The following is a 21,263-nucleotide window of genomic DNA, read 5'->3' as shown; positions in this document are numbered from 1 at the left end:
GTCCTTCACTCTATACCTACAATTATTTAATTCCCAGGTAATAACCTAAGACAAACTAAACTTTTCTAATTAACCATATTTACCGAAAAATCAAAGTTTCTCTGTACATCTAACTTTCATCATATGTCATTTTTTCTTCTTGTATGACCTGTAGTGATCATAAAATTTTTTATTATGGCATAAGCTATGTAATCAAATATCAAAGATTAAAAGATCACACTAACAAATATCAACAGCTCTCCTTTTGTTAAAAATCTCCTATTGAGATAAAATACATATATTAAAAATCTTTGAAAATTCCTGGCTCATGATAATAAGGGTATAATTGACATATTGGAAAAATTAATTCCTTGGTATTTTTTTAAAGATTTTATTTATTTGAGAGTGTGAGAGAGAGAGCACAAGCAGGGCGAGGGGCAGAGGGCGAAGCAGACTTTCCGCTGAGCAGGGAGCCTGACACGGGACTCGATCCCAGGACCCTGGGATCATGACCTGAACCGAAGGCAGACGCTTACCTGACTAAGGTAACCAGGCGCCCAATATTTCTACAATACTATAAATTGAGTGCTTTTTAAATATCACTATTTTAAATATCACAAAACACAGAAAGATAAATGAAGAGTAATACACTTGTTTCAGTGTTTACTGGAGAGTATTAAAAATTAAACTTGCTGTTTATAATGAAGATGGAATTCAGGAAAGTATTGCCTGAGGCATTTAAACAAATACAGTAAAAAAAATCCCTTTAGTATCCCCTCTACTACTATTTATTCCTTTATGCAGTGAATCAAAAATCTTTATTACCCTGCCATATTTCTTATAAAATTTATCACATTTTATGTTTTTCATCTGTTTCTAAGTACCTCCTGAAAGGTACAGACCATAAGTTATTCAGTATGTACATAAAATCACAGCACAGGTCATGGCACTTTCTTGACATTCAGTGAAAAAATTTATGAATGATATAACTTACTAATATGTCATAAGTGTTAGCCACGGCCAGAGGCCCATGAGGTTAGGATTACAGTTGACCCTTGAACAACATGGGTTTGAACTGTATGAGTCCACTTATATGCGGATTTTTTACAGTACGGTACTATAAATGTATTTCCCTTATAATTCCTATTTTTTTTAAGATTTTATTTATTTATTTGACAGAGAGAGACACAGCGAGAGAGGGAACACAAGCAGGGGGAGTGGGAGAGGGAGAAGCAGGCTTCCCGCCGAGCAGGGAGCCCGATGCGGGGCTCGATCCCAGGACCCGGGGACCATAACACGAGCCGAAGGCAGATGCTTAACGACCGAGCCACCCAGGCGCCCCTCCCTTATAATTTTCTTAATAACATTTTATTTTCTTTAGTTCACTTTACTGTAAGAATACAGTATATAATACATATAGCATATTTATGTTATCAATAAGGCTTCCAGGCAACAGTAGGCTATTAGTAGTAGTAGGCTATCAGTAGGCTATTAACAGTAGGCTATTAATAGTTAACTCTAGTATAGAGTCAAAAGCTATACACAGATTTTGAATATGTGGAGCATCAGTGCCCCTAGCCCCCATGTTGTTCAAGCATCAACCGCACTTTGAAGTCTACAATAGATTATATACACATATGTATGATATACAGAGATAATATATACATATAATATATGCACATATATGTTTAACATGAGGAAAAGACATCTCCCTTGATATCATTTAAGTACATAAATTTTATTGGCATAGAACTTTCAGACTTTTTTAAATAAAGTGGAAAGGTGAAAAGTGTAAAGAATTTCAGAACTCTTTAGGTATAACACTGCAAGTTATTTATAACTCTGATTTATTTTAAGCCAGTGGTAAACTGATCCCACATGTAAAATGAGTCAAACTCTTTCAAAACATTAAAAGTGTATTAAAGGAAAAGAAACTGTACTAAATAGTTCATGCTACTCTACAAGATTTAATTTTTCACAGTGGGAAAAATTTATTTCCTCCAAGAGAGTGACTTACTTGTCAAGCCTCACTATATTATCAGATATATTCGTATTGGACCTAAGCCTAGAAATATGGTTTAAGTACTTAGGTTTATAGAAACTGCCTCATATGTCTCCTTGTATATCCAAAGCCCTTTACAGAGGCTCTTTAAAAAAAAAAGTACTTTTACGGGCGCCTGAGTGGCTCAGTCATTAAGCACCTGCCTTCGGCTCAGGTCATGATCCCAGGGTCCTGGGATGGAGCCCCACATCCAGCTCCCTGCTCAGCGAGGAGCCTGCTTCTCTCTCTCCCACTCCCCCTGCTTGTGTTCCCTCTCTTGCTGTCTCTCTCTCTCTGTCAAATAAATAAATAAAATCTTTAAAAATAAAAGAAGTACTTTTACTGCCTATGATGTAAAACCAAAATAGATATTTAAAAAGATATTTAAATCATTTAGAGCATTTTCATTAGTTAAAAAGAATACACTATTTTTATGATTTTTAATGTTTTAATATCCTATTAGTTTTCTATTGCATAACAAATTACCACAAACGTAGCATTTTAAAAACCATTTATTATGTCACTGTTGTAAAGGTCAGAAATTTGACCTTAGGGTATGAGAAGCCAAAATCCAAGTGTCAGCCAGCTGGCTCTTATCTAGAAACTCTGGGGAAAATCCACTTCCAGGCTCATTCAGATTGAAGGCCGAATCTTGTTACATGTGGTTGTAGGACCGGAGTACCCGTTTCATTGGTGACTGTCAACTAGGAGTGGCTCTCAGCTTTTAGAGAGTGCATTTCCCTTTTGCCATATAATATGGTAACATAATCATGGAAGTAACACCAAAGGGTGGAAGTCATGGGAGCCATTTTAAAATTCTGATGACCATAAACATGTTATTAAAATCTTAGTAGTTAAAAGAGCACGTGATTTAAAAACACTATATTAATGTTTTAAAGAATAACAGGTTTAGTTTAAAAATAAAACCTAAATGAAGGCAAAAAGCTATTAATAGCAATTTTAATCATGTGTAAAATTTCAACATAATGATATACATACAACATATAAATGGTAATAGCTTTATATGAAAGGTATCAAAGATATTAATCTACATAGCTAATAATCTAAATAAACCATCTAAATTTTAATCTATAAGACAAATATTGTGGATAAAAACAGAAAAGTAAAAATGGTTTCACCACATTAATTTTTTAAATTATTTGAAAGTGTCAGTTATATTTAACAGCAACCATGCTAAGATAAATTAGTGCTGAGGTAAAATTTATATGTAAGAAAATCTAAAAAGATTATATTTTGACTTTCTATAAGAGCTGTCAAAATCTTTTTCACCCTACAATGACATGGATGGAGTTAGAGAGTATAATGCTAAGTGAAATAAATCAGTCAGAGAAAGACAAATACCATATGATTTCACTCACATGTGGAATTTAAGAAAAAAAAGAAAAAGAAAAAAAGAGAGAGAGAAACCAAGAAACAGACTCTTAACCTGTAGAGAACAAACTGATGTTTACTAGAGGGGAAGAGAATGGCGGGGGATGGATGAAATAGGTGATGGAGATTAGGGAGGGCACTTGTTGTAATGAGCACTGGGTGATGTATGGAAGTGTTGAATCACTATATTGTATACCTGAAACTAATATAACATTGTATGTTAACTATACTGGATTTTTTAAAAAATAATTATAATGAAGGAGAAGTCAAAAATTTAAAAAAAATCTTTTTCACCCACTTCTTTCTTAGCATCCTCAAAAAAATCAATAAAATTAAAAAATAAATTTTAAAAACTTTATCTTTAATTCAATTATGAAACAGACACTATCTGCAATTAAAATAGTAAGATTATCTACAAATGGAATGGAATGAAATCAAGAAAAATACCAATTACCATCTATACCATCCAAAAGGTCTGAAAAGATACATTATTCTTAAGTATTATGAGCTAAAAATAATTTACATAACCCTTAAAAACTCCAACAATACCCCCTTTCTTGAAGCCATGTGCAAACATCATTGACAGGTCAATGGCAAAATCAGGGAAGATTTCCTCCCACTGGTCCTTAGGGAAAGTGGAGATAAAACTCAAACATGCTGTCCTTTTCAATTTTCTATTAACTCTTCCTGCAACTGAGGGAAGTAGCAAGAACTTGAAGAGTGAAAGAGGAGAAGCCATCATCACCATACAGCTATTAACTAAAATCAGTTCAGCAGAAATAAGCATAAAATCAATAGTTCAAAATACTGGTGGCTGTCTCATAAAGTTAAGAGAAATGTCTGCTTGAGATACTCTTCCTCTAAATTATATTGATATTTGCATTATTCATGTCATTCAAATCTCTGCTTATATATAACCTGCCCATGGCTACCTTCCCTGACCAACTTATCAAAAACAACACCCCTCAAAAACACATATACAGACATCTCATCACCTTTTATTCCCTTAATTGCTTTAATTCACATACCATTAATTATTCCTAAAATCATGTTTACCACCTTTCTTACTAGAATATAAGCTCTAACAGCGGAAGAAGGAATTTCTCCTATATTTTTTACTGTTTTTTCCTAGCAATTACAATAATGCCTTGTGTATGTTGGGCATTCAATATATATTTAATGAGTGAATGAATGGGTGACAAATATTAAAATATTTTTAAATGTGTACTTGAAAAAGAAACATCAAATTCGTAACAGCAGTTCTGTAGAAAGATCAAAGAGATAGGTACGTAGGTAGACAGATAATTATGGGGGGGGAAGAGAGAGAGAGAGACAGAGAAGGGAGGGAAAGACATGGAGAGAGAAAGAGTGAGACGGAAAGACAAGAGAAAGCAAATATGTTCCCACAGGCTATGGTTTGCTTCTTTATTTTCTTATGGGAAAGATCCAAAGAGGACTATAACCTTGGGACAAATTTGTATTTCTTTTATCAAAAATTTGAGGCTAAAAAATGACAAAATATTAACAATTGTTTACTCTGAATGGTAGTTACACAAGTATTTGTGATATACTCTATATTGTTCGGCAGTTATAAAAAATTCACACTTTAAATATTTCAAACTTTTAAATATGCACAGCAAAGCAAACCATCAACAAAACAAAAAGCCTAATGAATGGGAGAAGACATTTGTAAATGATATATTCATTAAGTGTATACTAAGTACATAATATCCAAAATATAAAGAACTTATACAACTCAACACCAAACAATCCAATTTAAAAATGGGCAGAGGGGGTGGCTCAGTCAGTTAAGTGTCTGCCTTTGGCTCGGGTCGTGATCCTGGGGTCTTGGGGTAGAGCCCCACGTCCGGCTCCCTGCTCAGCAAAGAGTCTGCTTCTCCCTCCCCATCTGCCTGCCACTCTGCCTACTTCTGCTCTCTCTCTCTCTCTCAAAAAAAGGGCAGAGGACCTGAATAGACATTTTTCCAAAGACATTCAGATGGCCAACAGACACATAAAAAAGATGCTTAACATCACTCATCATTGGGGAAATGCAAATTAAAACAACGATATAGCACCTCACACCAGTCAGAATGGCTAGTATCGAAAAGACAAGAAATAACGAGTATTGGCAAGAACATGGAGAAAAGGAATGCTCATGCACTGCTTATGGGAATGTAAATCAGTGCAGTCACTAGAGAAAACAGTATGGAGGTTCCTCAAACAATTAAAAATAGAAATCCCACTAGATCAAGTAATTCCACCACTGGTTATTTACCCAAAGAAAATGAAAACACTAACTCAAAAAGATATCTGCACCCCAAGCTTAACTCAGCCTTATTTATAATAGCCAAGATATGGAGGCAAACTAAGTGTCCACTGATAGATATATGGGTAAGGAATATATGGTATGTATATACAATAAAATATTAGCCATAAAAAAGAATGAAATCTTGCAATTTGCAACAACATGGATGGACCTAGAGGGTATCATACTAAGTGAAATAAGTCAGACAGAGAAAGACAAATACCATAGGATTTCACTTAAATGAGGAATCTAAAACAAAACAAATGAACAAACAAATAGACTCCTAAATACACAGAACAAACTGGTGGTTGCCAGAGGAAGGGTGGGTGGAGGGATGGGCAAAATAAATAAAGGAATAAGGTATAAACTTCCAGTTATAAAATAAGTAATTCACAAAGATGAAAAGTATAGCATAGGGAATATAGTCAATAGGATTGTAATAAGATTGTATGGTGACAGACGGCGACTACACTTATTGTGGAGAGTACTGAGCTATGTATATAATTTTCCAAACAGTGTGTTGTATACCTGAAACTTAACATTGTAGGTTACTTATACTTCAATTTAAAAAAATATTTCAAGCATATGAATTTAACTCAAAAATAACAAAAAAATTTTTTTCACTGATTAAAGATTAATGAAAGAAAATACATCTATATACAGTAACAGCAATAACAACAGTAAATAGATGATATAGGAGAAAGTAAAAGGATCCTTAAAATGAAAATACAAACAAAATAAGTGATGGTAATAAGAATATGTATTATATAATGTGTAATACATTATAATATGTAGGACTCATAACTCCCAATTTCAAAGCTTACTACAAAGCTCTAGTAATCAAGACAGTGTGGTACAGTCATAAGGCTGGACATTTAGATCACTGAAATAGACATAAGAGCCCAGATATAAATTCATACACTGATGTCCAACAAGGATGCCAAGACAATTCATTGGGAAAGAGTCATTTTTTCAATTAAAACCTCAGTTATAGCTATACAGTTATAAATATATATAGTTATATATGTGTGTGTGTGTATATATAGATATATATATATATAGCTTAAAATATATACAGACATAAATGTAAAAACTAAAATTAGAATATTCTTAGAAGAAAACACAAGCTTAAATCCTTGTGATCTTGGATTAGGCAAAGCGTTCTTTTTTTCTTTTTAAAGATTTTATTTATTTATTTGCCAGAGAGAGAGTGAGAAAGCACAAGCAGGGGGATCAGCAGGCAAGGGGAGAAGCAGACTCTCTGCTGAGCAGGTAGCCTGATGCAGGACTCGATCCCAAGATCCTGGGATCATGACCTGAGCCGAAGGCAGACACTTAACTGACTGAGCCATGCAGGTATCCATAGGCAAAGAATTCTTACAGATGACACTAAAGCTCAGATTACAAGAGAAAAAAAAATGGGTAAACTAGACCTCATCAAAATAAAAACTTTTGTGCTTTAAATTGTGCTTTAAAAACACTAAGAACATGAAAAGACAATCCACAGAATGAGATAAAATATTTACAAATCATATATGTGGTAAGGAACCTGTATCCAGACTATATAAAGAACTCTTACAACTCAATAATAATAAAAAAATCCAATTTAAAAATGGGACAGAGGATCTGAATAAACAATTTCTCTGAAGAAGAGACACAAGTAGTCAATAACCACATGAAAAGATGTTTAACATGATTAATCACTTAGAAAATGCAAATCAAACCCAAATGAAATACTTCGTCACAGTCACTTAATGCCTATAACTAAAAAGACAGGCGACCAATATCAACAAAAATGTAGAGAAACAGGAATTCTGGTATGTTGCTGGTGGGAATATAAACTGGTGCAGCTGCTTTGTAAAACAGTTTGGAAGTTCCTCAAAATGTTGAGCATTGTATGTTTAACAAAATATTACCATATGACCCAGTAATTCCACTCCTGGGTATACAACCAAAAGAAATGAAAACATACAACCTACAAAAACTTGTACATGAATGTTCTATTCAGCCTTCAAAATAGCAACAAAAACAAGTAAAAACAATAGAAATGCCTATCAACTTATAAATGGATAACAAAACATGTTTATTGAATGGAATACTATCTGGCAATGAAAGGGAATGAAGTGATGATATATATACACCAGATGAACCTCAAAAACATTACGATAAGTGAAAGAACCCAGACAGAAAAGACCAGATATTTTAAGATTCAATTTATATGAAATTTCCAGAATCGACAATTCTTAACAAGACAGAAATTAGAGCAATTTTACCTAGCAGTGAGGGTACTGGTGGGAAAAAATGAAAACTGTAAACGGGTATAGAGTTTCTTTTTTGGAGGGCAAAAATATTCTAATGTTAGATTGATTGTTTGGTGATGGCTGCATAGACCGTGAATGAATACTAAAAAACATCAAATTGTATACTTTAAATGAGTGACTTTAAATTGGTGAATTGTATAATAAATAAATTGTATCTCAATGAAGCTGTTGAAAAATATAAGTAAGATTAACCCATCTATTTATTGGAAGGAAAAAGGGATGTCAGATTGAATCAAGAAACAATATTCATTTTTTATGCAGTATTTTTAAAACTGCATCTAAAAGAAAATGGTTCAGGGGAGCCTGGGTAGCTCAGTTGGTTAAGCGACTGCCTTCGGCTCAGGTCATGATCCTGGAGTCCCGGGATCGAGTCCCGCATCGCGCTCCCTGCTCAGCGGGGGGGTCTGCTTCTCCCTCTGACCCCCCCCTTCTCATGAGCTCTCTCTCTCTCTCTCTCTCAAATAAATAAATAAAATCTTCTAAAAATAAATAAAATAAAAAAGAAAACGGTTCAGAAATGTCACAAGGAACAGATTATGCAAATATACATCAGAAAGGAACAAAAAGAGTTCATTATATCACTACCATCTAAGGTTGAACTCAAGGCAGAAAGCGTTAAGAACAAGAAGCTCTTTCTTATATCTGAAACAATCACGTAGTATAATATGAAGAACAGCTTTGTGCCCTTTGCCCAACTTTTGCAAATTTAACTGTATGTTGTATTTGCTTCAGATTTCTTTTTGTCTATTGTTCTGTATAAAACTCCATGCGTCCTCCCTTCATCCTATTTCTCGGCCTCCCTTCCTTACCTTTCCACATACCCTGTCTCTAGAGTAAGCCGGATGCAATGTACTATCCCAACAGTGTTTATAGCCACACTGTTCATAAAAGGAAGAAAAAATTGTAAACTATATAAATTTATATCAATGTGTATGTTGAAGAATATCCTTGCAACTCAATATATTATGAAAATTAAAAATGGATGAACTACCATCTTAAAAATACAAACATACAACTAAATGAAAAGAAAAATTAAGTTAGGATGTTATTTATGAAATGTTCAAAATTCTGCAAAATACTATATAACATTTGAAAATCTCTAAATACATAATAAAGTATTAAAAACAAGTTGAGAAATAATAAAAAATGAAGTCATGTATCTTTTGCTTGCAGACTTAAATTTTAATGAAGTCAATGCATCAGTTGGTTCCTTTATGGATTAAGCTTTTTTCTCCTCAAAATTATCCTTTTCAACCACTAGATGATAAATATGATAACCAATATTTTCTTTTAAAACTTTTTAAAGGTTTGCTTTTTTGCATTAAGGTTTTTTTTTTTTTTTAACCTAGCTAGAATTGATCTTACGCACTGTGTAATTAGAATCTAAATTTAGGGGCGCCTGGGTGGCTCAGTTGGTTAAACCTCTGCCTTTGGCTCAGGTCATGATTCCGGGGTCTGGGATCAAGCCCCAGGTCATTGGGCTCCCTGCTCAGCGGGGAGCCTGCTTCTCCCTCTCCATTGCCTACTGCTTCTCTCTTTGTGAGTGCTCTCTCGCTCTCTCTGTCAAATAAATAAATAAAATCTTTTAAAAAAATCTATTTTTTTTTCTATAAAATCGGTCACTGTCCCAGAACTATTTACCATATTCTTTCTCTACTGTTGTGGAATGCCCTATCTGTCACATATCAGCGGTCCATATATTAACAGACAGTTTGGGAGCTATTTTGTTACACCTATCTATTTTCATTTATCTCAATCCTAATACTACTCTGTCTTTATTATCATAGATTTATTGTGAGCTTACATACGATAAGGAAATTTCCTCCAACAACATGAATAATGTTTTGGCTCTTCTTGGCCCTTAGATTTTATGTATAGATATTAAGATTAGCTTGTTAAAGTTTCATTAATCTTATAATCCCTAAATGGCTTATCCCTCATTTTTTCAGAATTTTTCTACCCGTAAATACTGTTCTATAATTTTCTCCATATACACATTGCCATCTTTTATTAAGATTATTCCTAGATACTTATTCATATCTTACTTGGAAATATGTAAAGCCTTAATCAAAATATCAGGCAAACAAGTGAAATAAGACTGAGAAAGACAAATACCATATAATTTCACTTATAAGAGGAAGCTAAAAAAAAAAAAACAGGAGAAAGAAAGAAAGGAAGGAAGAAAGAAAAGAATAAACAAAAGGCAGAATCAGGCCTGTAAATACAGAGAAAAAACTAATGGTTGCCAGAGAGGAGGGAAGTAGGGGCTAAAGCAAAAGTAGGGGCTTGGGCAAGAGTTAAAGATATAGGCCTCCAGTTATAAAATAAGTAAGTCATAAAAATAAAAGGCACAGGCCTCTGTCCCTTTCTGGTGTTCAAGATGTCAAAGCAAGGATGTGGTGGGTTGGGGCGCCTGGGTGGCTCAGTCGTTAAGTGTCTGCCTTCGGCTCAGGTCATGATTCCAGGTCCTGGGATCAAGCCCCGCATTGGGCTCCCTGCTCCGCGGGAAGCCTGCTTCTCCCTCTCCCACTCCCCCTGCTTGTGTTCCCTCTCTCGCTGTGTCTCTGTCAAATAAATAATATATAAATAAATAAAGGATGTGGTGGGTCCTCTGGTGTGAAATTCCGGATTTCTCTGGGTCTTCCAGTAGGAACTGTGATCAACGGTGCTGACAACGCAGGAGCTAAAAATCTGTATATCATATCTGTGAAGGGGATCAAGGGACAACTGAACAGACTTTCTGCTTGGGGTGTGGGTGACATGGCGATGGCCACAGTGAAGAAAGGCCACCCAGAGCTCAGAAAGAAGGTACATCCAGCAGTGGTAATTCGACAACAAAAGTCGTATCAGAGAAAAGATGGTGTGTTTCTCAATTTTGAAGATAATGTGGGGGTCAGAGTAAACAATACAGGTGAAATGAAACGTTCTGTTATCAGACCAGTTGCAAAGGAGTGTGCACACTTGTGACCCAGGATTGCATCTGATGCTGGCAGCAATGCATGATTCTTTGGTGTATTTGTTTAAAAAGATTTTTTTTAAATTATTTGCTCCCCCCACAAAAATAAAAATAAAAGGTACAGCATAAGGAATACAGTCAATGATGTAGCAGTGTTGTATGGGGACAGATGGCAGCTACACTGTGGTGAACACAGCATAATGTATAGAGTTGTTGCATCATTATGTTGTACATCTGAAACTAACATAATATCGTGTGTCCACTACACTCAACTTTTTAAAAAGTGTGATATAGTTTTTACTAATAAAAAAGTACTGGGCAACAATAAATATAAACTATTAAATGCCATTATTAATGTATATTTTAGTATATTTTCTATTAGTTTTTTTAAAAAGCATTCTGTGTCTTCTTTTTTCTTTTCTTTTTTTTTTAGATTTGATTTTATTTATTTGAGAGAGAGAGAGCACAAGCAGGGGGAGCGGCAGACAGAGGAGGGAGAAGCAGGCTCCCTCCCCACTGAGCAAAGAGCCCATGAACCTGGGATCCTGACCTGAGTTGAAGTCAGACGCTTAACCAACTGAGCCACCCAGGCATCCCTTTTTTCTATTAGTTTTTAATGCTGTGTAGGAATGCTTTTGAGCCTTTGCATGTTGATTTTGTCTGTAAGAAAACTTGCTTCAGTTTCCCTTTTTTTAAAAGATTTATTTATTTTTTTTTTTACTTATTTTAGAGAAAGCACAAGCGTGGGGGGTGGAGGACAGAGGGAGAAGGAGAGAGAGTTCCCAAACAGACTCCCAGCTGAGCATGGAGCCCAGCAGGGCTCTATCTCAAGACCCTGAGACCATGACCTTGAGATCACGACCTGAGCTGAAACCAAGAATCAAACGCTCAACTGACTGTGCCATCCCGGCACCCCAAAATTTGCTTCACTTTCTTATGCATTCCAATGCTCTGTGGATTTTCTTAGATTTGCTTCTAGTTTCAACATATTTTATTACTTTATGAATATACTCCTCAAATGCTAGTTTCGTAAGAGATATATCTTGAATAAATGTTTAAATTGTTCAAATGTTTTCCCTGTATATTTTTCTTTAATACATTAATATTATTCCTTCACTAGCCAGGTTTCCCAGGATGCGGAATATGAGGTGGAAAGTTGATAGAGAATCAAGTCTTGCAAACACCATCTATGGAAGAGAAAGGAAAGAAGCAGGACTGGACAAAGGGAAAAGTTAGGCTGTAATGAAATCTCAGGGGAAACACCAGCCAACACCACAAGAAACTCCAAACTAAGACAGGATGGTATACCAGACTTTTCTTAAACTGACAGGAGGGGGTCATGTCCTTAAACTTCCTGATGTACTAGTCATTTGAGCCAAGTTGTCCAGGAAAGGGGGCTTGACCTTGGACAAGGTGACTCTCTTCATCTAGTCATTTCCTGAAAATGACCAGTAGCCGAGGGTTATCCACTAGCAGCATTCCCAGGCACTAGGACCATAGTCCTTAAGCCCAGAAGAAATATCTAGTGATACGTCACAGTGTCAACTAAATATACACTGCAATAATAGATTTTGTGGTGTTCAACTTAATTACTGAGATAAACCGTATTTTATAAAATGTGATATTTATATATATATATATACACTGATAAATTCAGTTTGCTAATACTTTATACTACTTTATAAACACTGCTGTTTTACTTGCTAATATTTCCTTTCCCCTCTTTAAACTTATATTCATAAGTGACAACGTTCTATACTTTTTATTCATTTACTCATGGAATATTTATTGAGTGCTTTCTATGTAGCAATACTGTTGGAGGTGTTTAGGATATACTTTTCAAGAATATAATTCTTTATTTTGTTTCCACAGAAGCTAAGTATTAATTTCACTTGTTGAACATCTACAACATACTTACTTCAAAATCTTTATCAGAATATTGTAGAAAATTGTTTTCATCCAGGATAAATTCTTTTGTCTTCTTTAGCATGGTATTAAATGTGCTTTAAAATTTTATTCTAGGCTCACTCTGGATGGAAGATTTATTATCATTAATATGCATATGTTGTTATTAATACTGAATATGCTTTTCCTCTCTCTTCCCCACTCTTTGTGTGTGTGACCTTCCTTTGTCTAGCGCTTTTAACAATGCCTGTAGCTGACCCTTTCAGATGGTGACTACCCTTACCATGGTGAGCACTAAGTATATAATTGTTACATCAATGTGTTGTACACCTGAAACTAATATAACATTGCATGTTAATTATACTTCAATAAAAAAAAAGAATATGGGTTTACTCCCAGTGTGTAAAATACTTTGGGCTGTTAGAGATTAGCATAATCCCAAAATGAACTTGGAGACAGTTTTTTTCAGCCATATCTTTTTTTTTTAAGATTTTATTTATTTATTTATTCATTTGAGAGAGCGAGAATGAGAGAGAGAGAGAGCACATGAGAGGGGGGAGGGTCAGAGGGAGCAGCAGACTCCCTGCTGAGCAGAGAGCCTAATGCGGGACTCGATCCAGGGACTCCAGGATCATGACCTGAGCCGAAGGCAGTCACTTAACCGACTGAGCCACCCAGGCGCCCCTCAGCCATATCTTATGAATAGGGTGCCAGACCTTAATCTCTGTTTTCAAACAATTGAATACATTATTTGAAAACCACTTCTAATGCTCTTTTACTGATAGGAGCTAAATTTCTGGCTTCCACCTCTCATTTATTAACCCAGAGGCCAGCAGGCCCACAAAATCAGCTCTGCTCACGACTACTGACATGCTGCTCTGTGGAGATCTGCCTCATATTTGAGGCTAGCTGTATCTCTATTTTTTTATGTTATCTATCATTAGCATTTAGATTTAAATTTAAGTACTAAATTTACCACCTTGTCTTAAAATATCTGAGAAGCACATTAAATGATAAATGATGTAGTACTGCCTTCACCTTCAGTGGAACAATTAATAGCATCCATAACCAGATATAAAGTTATTTACACAGAGAATGGAAGAATATGTAGGAATCTAATAAATCAAATAAAAAGGTGATGTAATAATTAATTCACCATCTCTGCAGTTTGGAAATGCAACGCCTTTCATAAACACATAGAACATTTACATTAGTGTCTCAGACACTTTTATTTTTTTTTGTACAAGGTGCATTTTTTTTTACATTTTAATTCCAGTATAATTAATATACAGTGTTATATTGGTTTAAGGTATATAATATAGTGATTCAACACTTCCAAACATTCCCCAGTGCTCATCACAACAAGCGCCCTCCTTAATCCCCATCACCTATTTCACCCATCCCCCCCACCCCCTCTGGTAACCATCAGTTCGTTCTCTCTAGTTAGAGTCTGTTTCTTGGTTTGCCTCCCTCTTCTCCCCCCACCTTATTCATCTGTTTTGTTTCTTAAATTCCACATATGAGTGAAATCATACGGTATTTGTCTTTCTCTGACTTATATCACTTAGCATAATACTCTCTAGCTCCATCAATGTCATTGCAAATGGCAAGATTTCATTCTTTTTATGGCTGAATAATAGTTCATTCTACATATATACTACATCTTTTTTATCCATTCATCTATTGATAGACACTTGGGCTGCTTCCATAATTTGATTACTGTAAAGAATGCTGAAATAAACAAACAGGTGCATGTATCCTTTTGAAATAGTGGTTTTGTATTTTGGGGATAAATATCCAGTAGTGGGATTACTGAATCATAAGGTAGTTCTATTTTTAACATTTTGAGGAACCTCCAAATGTTTTCCACGGTGGCTGCCTTCCTACCAACAGTGCAAGAGGGTTCCTTTCTCTCCACATCCTTGCCAACACTTGTTTCTTTTGTTTTTTAGTTATTCTGACAGGTAAGAGATGATATCTCATTGTAGTCTTGATTTGTATTTCCCTGATAATGAGTGACGTTGTGCATCTTTTCAAGTGTCTGTTGGCCATCTTCATGTTTTCTTTGGAGAACTGTCTGTTCATTTCTTCTCAGGCACTTTTATATAGTACCTTATTTAAGCCTCAAAACAAACCCTGTGATGCATATGTCATTATTCTATCATTTTAGAGATAAGGAAACCAAAACACAAGTTAATTTTAAGTAATATTTTCAAATGATACACAATTGGTAAATTGTGAAGAAAGGATTCAAACCTAGATTATCTAATGTCAGAACCAAACTCTTCATCATGAGATGTCTGGGGGGAAATCAGCTAGAGATGTCTAATCACCTAATCACCATGTTCTGAGGATGAGGACACTGAGTTGTATTACTGATGATAATTACCCTGCAGGAATGAATGAGTTTACACAAGAAGGCATTTGCATGAGGAGGAGCTGAGATCAAGACTTGGAAAACAGATTTAGGTAGCAGTTAGAGAAAAAGAAGCCATCAAAGGAGATCAATCAACCCAAATGTAAGAGGAGACCAAGAGATGCATATTCCAAGGATCCACGTATCTTGCATATAATACAAAATATTTTGCTTCAGGGTTAAGAGAAATTATGTTGTGTTTTTTTTTTTTTTAATTCCCTGTTAGAGGGGCTCCTGGGTGGCTCAGTCATTAAGCGTCTGCCTTCGGCTCAGGTCATGATCCCAGGGTCCTGGGATCGAGTTCTGCATCAGGCTTCCTGTTTGAAGCGGGAAGCCTGCTTCTCCCTCTCCCACTGCCCCTGCTTGTGTTCCCTCTCTCGCTGTGTCTCTCTCTGTCAAATAAATAAATAAAATATTTAAAAATGAATAAATAAATATATATATATACATATATACATAAATAAATAAATTCCCTGTTAGACTAACAGGAATAATTTCTATGATAATAAAATTCTACAAAAATAAGGTAGCAATTACATAGACCAGATGATTCTAGTAAAGTTTAGAAAGTAGTATTTTTCAAGTATCATTTAGAATTAATTAATTAAATTGGCTAAGATTTTCACTCACATAAAAATTCAAATGAATAAATGAAAATCCAAATGAATTAAAGACCAGGAAAATTATGACCCAAGAAAAAAGAGAAGTAAACAGTGTTGAATATATCAAGATGAAAAAGTTATTACCAAAAGGACATGAAGTTGCATCCTGTGTATCTCTTGTATCAACTGATAATCTCTGGTTAAATGATTTAGCTAATTCAGCTATCAGTCCTCCATTATCACAAAATGAATGAATTACCTAGAAGAAATCTGGAAATGAAAAATTGGTAAAAGTCAAGAAAATTACTCATAAAAATAAAGGAAGTACATTAAAAGTATACCAATTAATTTAAAATGGTATCAATTTGAAGGACAAAGCACCTGAAATGCCTATATATTGAAATGTGTTCAGGATTAAGAAAAAGAGGGTTTGTTTCAAGATAGTTGACTGATTGATTTAAGAAGATCACTTGAAATTGAATAAATATATGGTCAATATTTTTAAAATTTGCTGGTAGTATAAAGAATCATTTTGATTTCAATGATCTCAAGCAAAATGGCAGAAGTCCAATACCTAAATCAGTTAAAATTATAAAGGTTTAATGCAACAAGAGTTTTATGGGTGTAATCTTAATCTCAGTATCTATATTTTCTCTGCATCCTTTTCTCACGTAAAGCCTTCCAACTAGAACAACTGTGATAAAAGTTTGAATTTAATGATATCTATAATAGCTCCATTCATAGTGAAGCATATGCATAATTAAAACATATCTAAACAAGCAAAATTAAAATATATCTAAACTCAAAGCTCTAAGAAGTGAATTGTCTCATTAATGAATGCCTAAGTAGTCCAAGAAGAGAACAAAACATTCCATCAGAGCGTGAGTAAGTATAAAATAAATGTTACTGAAGATACACTTCCTCCTAATGAAATAGCTTTTCAGTATCTTCAATGTGTCAATGGAAGATGACTTTCTGGTTTCAACAGAAAATCAGTCATAATATTTTCCAGACACCTTTATGTTAGAGAGAATAATGTTTATAAAAATTATAAAGCCAAAAATGTACCCAAAATGAAAAGTTATATTTCCACTTACACATATATGTTCTTTAAAGATATATCTGGAAAGAACAAATAAAAATAAATATGGTAATACAGAACACAGGGATTTTCATTGGTCTTTCTAGAAGAGTACTTTAAAAACTCTATTATAGGGACACCTAGGTGGTGCAGTCAGTTAAGCGTCTGACTCTTGGTTTTGGCTCAGGTGGTGCTCTCAGGCTTGTGATCTCAGGGTCATGAGATTGAGCTCCACTTTGGGCTCTGTGCTCAGCGCAGAGGGTGCTTAAGACCCTCTCTCTTACCTTCTGCCCCTTCCCCTTGCCTCTCTCTCTAAAATAAATAAATATTTTTAAAAATCTATTATGAAACTTATAAAAATTATGATAAAAATTGTCATGTGGGAACCTGGGGGAGCTCAATCTTGAATGTTCACTCAAAATAAAAACTTAAATACAATTTTTATACCATTGACTTTCAAAGACTCAAAGGTCAGTCTTTGTTACAGCCTCCAGTAACTACTGTTCTAATACCATCTCATTTCTCTTTCACACATTTCACTACATTCTCTTTCACACATTTCACTACGTTCTGAAAATTCTGGCACCCTTTCAATCTCTTAACTCGCCAAGTATAATCTGACCTCAGAGTTTTTTGCACATGCTTTTCCTTTACCTAGAAGATAATTCCTCAACACTCACAATCTAGCTAAGTACTACCTATTTTCCTGGTCTCAGAAAATACCTCTTAAATATCAGTTGCTCAGGGGTATCACCTTATCTATATTAGATCCCCCAAATGGTCTCTTTTAAAATTCCCTTTTTTTATCTTAACAAATACTACAATATATAATGATGTATTTATTTTTGTTTGTTACTTTTCCTAGTAGTCAAGCAAAAGAATATTTTTTAACAAAAAACAACTAGAATTACCAAGAGACAGAGAAAATAGGAAAAAAAAAAAAGGATTTCCACCTAGAATGATAACCACTGAGAGGTTACAGGAGGTTATAAATTGAGATTGATAGGAAAAGATGAAGAGATATCCAACCAAAGTTTATCTATTCCTATACCACCATAAGACCACATACTTCACTTGTGGAATCAAAACTACTCCAAGATATGGATAACTAGAAAATGCTTAAAAAGAAACTTCATAGGTAATTTCAGATATATTCTAACTTTAACATAAGTATCAAAATGGCCTGTCCTTTTCACAAGATTCCAAGTATCTCCTTTTGAGACAAGGCATGTCATGAATGATTCATTAAGCACACACAATGTAGAAATATTAGTGTTCTTGATCCCTTTGTTTAGAGTAATAAAATTCTAGCAGAGATTTGCTTCTCTTTGCTTTCATATATTTACTATATATTGTAATCACCAGAAACTCACAGCATATAGTGATAAAGGACAAAATGTTCATGGTATGGAAAACACAAAAGATTACACCAAAACTTAGAAAAATCTAAAAAAAATCTACTTGTTTGTTAAGATTATTGTTTCCTTGAAGTACAAAGAAATAAAAGAGAAAAAACACGTTCTACTGAAACACAAGTAACATGCATTTTAAATATGAAAGACATGAGAGAGAATAACCGTAAAACATTTAGAATAATGAGTCAAGATGTTTTAATATGCATAAATGTTAAGGAAAAAATACCCAGTGTCTTCAAAATTACTGGATGCTAAACAATTGTACTGTCTTTTATTTTTTTTTTATTTTTTTATTTTTTTATTTTTAAAGATTTTTTATTTATTTATTTGAGAGAGAGAATGAGAGAGAGCACATGAGAGGGGGGAGGGGCAGAGGGAGAAGCAGACTCCCCGCCGAGCAGGGAGCCCGATGCGGGACTCGATCCCGGGACCCCAGGATCATGACCTGAGCCGAAGGCAGTCGCTTAACCAACTGAGCCACCCAGGCGCCCCCTTGTACTGTCTTTTAAATAGCTAAGAAATTGTGCTAAGAAAGATACGTTTTGGAGAAATCTGCTCTATTGCCTTAAGATGTACATACAGAATTTCTTATGTATATGAATTTTCTTGGACCAATTTTAATAGCTTTAGTAAATTTAGTATTCTGATTTTCAGAAACACAATAAAATTAGGATAAGAGGTAGAAAACTAAAATAGAAATGCTCAAGTATGAAAAAAGTGCCCACTTGCTGTCTAAGGTCAATGGATTCTTAATATATGTACAAAAGTAACTTCTGAGATCGTAACAAAATATTGTTAGGGAATGCAGTATTGTATAATTTCCTAAGAATTCTATACAAGATAGATATAGAAGAGAGAAATATCATATTGATATGCAAATGCTAAGTACCAATTGAGGACATTTGTGGGCTAGGTGGCAGTTCTTACAGTGCAAATGATTTAATTTTGCCTAAATAAAATTTCAGAGATTTAAAAACAATGGTAAAAATTACCAATTAGTGAAAGAAGGTAATACAACTGATTTGCATGCGTACTGAAAATCCTTAAAATTTTTTGGTTCTCGTTGCGTTTCCCACAGTTACCCATAATCGCAATGACACTGCATACTAAGGACTCCAAATTTCTTTTTCCTGCATTAACAGAAACAACCTCCACCCTCTGATTATTAGTCAGGTGCTCACAAAGTCATCATCGATCAAGTCATACAAGTGTATGAATTCTTTCAGGACACTGCCTTGGCTGACAGTCTTTCACTGAACTATTTGAAAGAAATGGGTATGATTTAAGAACCATAGAGCCGGTCTTGTATATCCCAAATTAATTCTTTTTTTTAAGATTTTTATTTATTTATTTGAGAGAGATAGTGAGCGAGCATGAGCAAGGGGTGGAGAGGCAGAGGGAGAAGCAGGCTCCCCGCTGAGCAGGGCACCTGAGGCAGGGCTCAATCGAGGACCCTGAGATCATGACCTGAGCCAAAGGCAGATACTTAACCAACTGAGCCACCCAGGCGCCCCCCAAATTAATTCTTAAGTGTTCCTGATTTTATGTTTGAAATTTACCAGTTAAAACTTAGTTTATATTAACTACTGTATAAATTCTTCAAGAGACAAGTAATACTTCAACTGCTAATCATGTATACCTCATGTGAATAGAAGATCAAATAAATGGCTTGCTAACAAGTAGAGGAAAAAAATTAAAATATGGATTCCTAGGAATGGATAAAGGAGGGGTTTTTGAAGGCTGGGATGTTACAGAAGTTAATCTTCAGCTACTTCACAAATCTATGACTGAACCCATTATCAAATATTCAGCAAAGAAAACCAGAAAGAAAAAAAAAATGATTCTGCATCTGAGGTTTATTTTTTGTTTTTATTTGCAGTGGGGGTGGTTGAGAGATATTTTCCTGATAGGCTAGAAAGTATGCCCATTCTCTTCAGGTAGCTGAGAGATCAAAGCAACTTCAAAGCAAAAAAGAAAAAAATGAAGGTGCTCTTGAAAAATCTCACAGCAACATTAGAACCTAAGGTACTTATTGCTTCCAGGGATGTGTGGCACCTAAGGCCATCCTGTGCTGAGCCAAGATTAAGAATTCGTCACAACTCAAGATTCAATTTTCAGGTAACTGAGACTGAAAAAGACCTGTGACTTCACATTTTGCAACATGATCAGCCATTTCCAGCAACATGGCCAGTGTTCAGAATCTGAATCAAATCAAATTAGGTATGAAAACTGTCCAATAATTTAATACAAAAAGCCCCACAAGCTTTTTTCCCTATGGATTGCTAAAACATACATTGGGAAATTTTAAATCACCAAATTCATCTCCTCTCTTCCAAAGTTCACATTGTAAATCTAGAGCCTTGCTAACTCATTGTGTTCCATAGAGTAATGACTTCATTATCACCTGGAACTTGCTAGAAATACAGAATACTGAGTCCCAGTCCACACCTACTATATCAGAATGTACATTTTAAGACTAAAGTGCATTAGATTTGCATGAATTAAAATTTGAAACACATTAATTTAAAATCTGCTTCTTTGAGAGGTTAACTAAGTCTTTGGGTACTTCCTTTGGAGAACACAGACCACTGATTGTTTATTCACAGTACATTGGCATAACTAGACACGATCTCACTGACATGTTTAGTGATCCCTCAAAATTTGTCTTTCTATTGATTGTGAATTTGAGTGAAAGGAGCAAACGTAATCCAACATTCTCTTCGGTATTGAAGGTTAATTATCCTTCCCCATCTTTTCTTTTTTGAACTACCTTCTTTTTTTTTTAAGATTTTATTTATTTATTTCAGAGAGAGAGAGAGGAGGGAAAAAGAGAGAGAGAGTGAGCAC

General features: G+C 34.7%; 1 protein-coding gene across 1 annotated transcript; it reads left to right on the top strand.

Moving 5' to 3' along the window:
* Positions 1 to 10,404: 10,404 nt before the first annotated feature.
* LOC110578674 (60S ribosomal protein L23-like) lies at positions 10,405 to 11,093 on the top strand. The gene is made up of 2 exons (XM_021688207.1): positions 10,405 to 10,437; positions 10,641 to 11,093. The coding sequence occupies exons 1-2, from the start codon at positions 10,422 to 10,424 to the stop codon at positions 11,006 to 11,008; spliced, it is 384 nt and encodes a 127-aa protein (XP_021543882.1). The 5' UTR covers positions 10,405 to 10,421; the 3' UTR covers positions 11,009 to 11,093.
* The last annotated feature ends 10,170 nt before the right edge of the window (positions 11,094 to 21,263 follow it).

Source organism: Neomonachus schauinslandi, chromosome 4 (assembly GCF_002201575.2).
Source record: "Neomonachus schauinslandi chromosome 4, ASM220157v2, whole genome shotgun sequence".
In the NCBI taxonomy this organism is placed as follows: Eukaryota; Metazoa; Chordata; class Mammalia; order Carnivora; family Phocidae; genus Neomonachus; species Neomonachus schauinslandi.
This window is presented reverse-complemented; position numbering and strand designations above follow the sequence as displayed.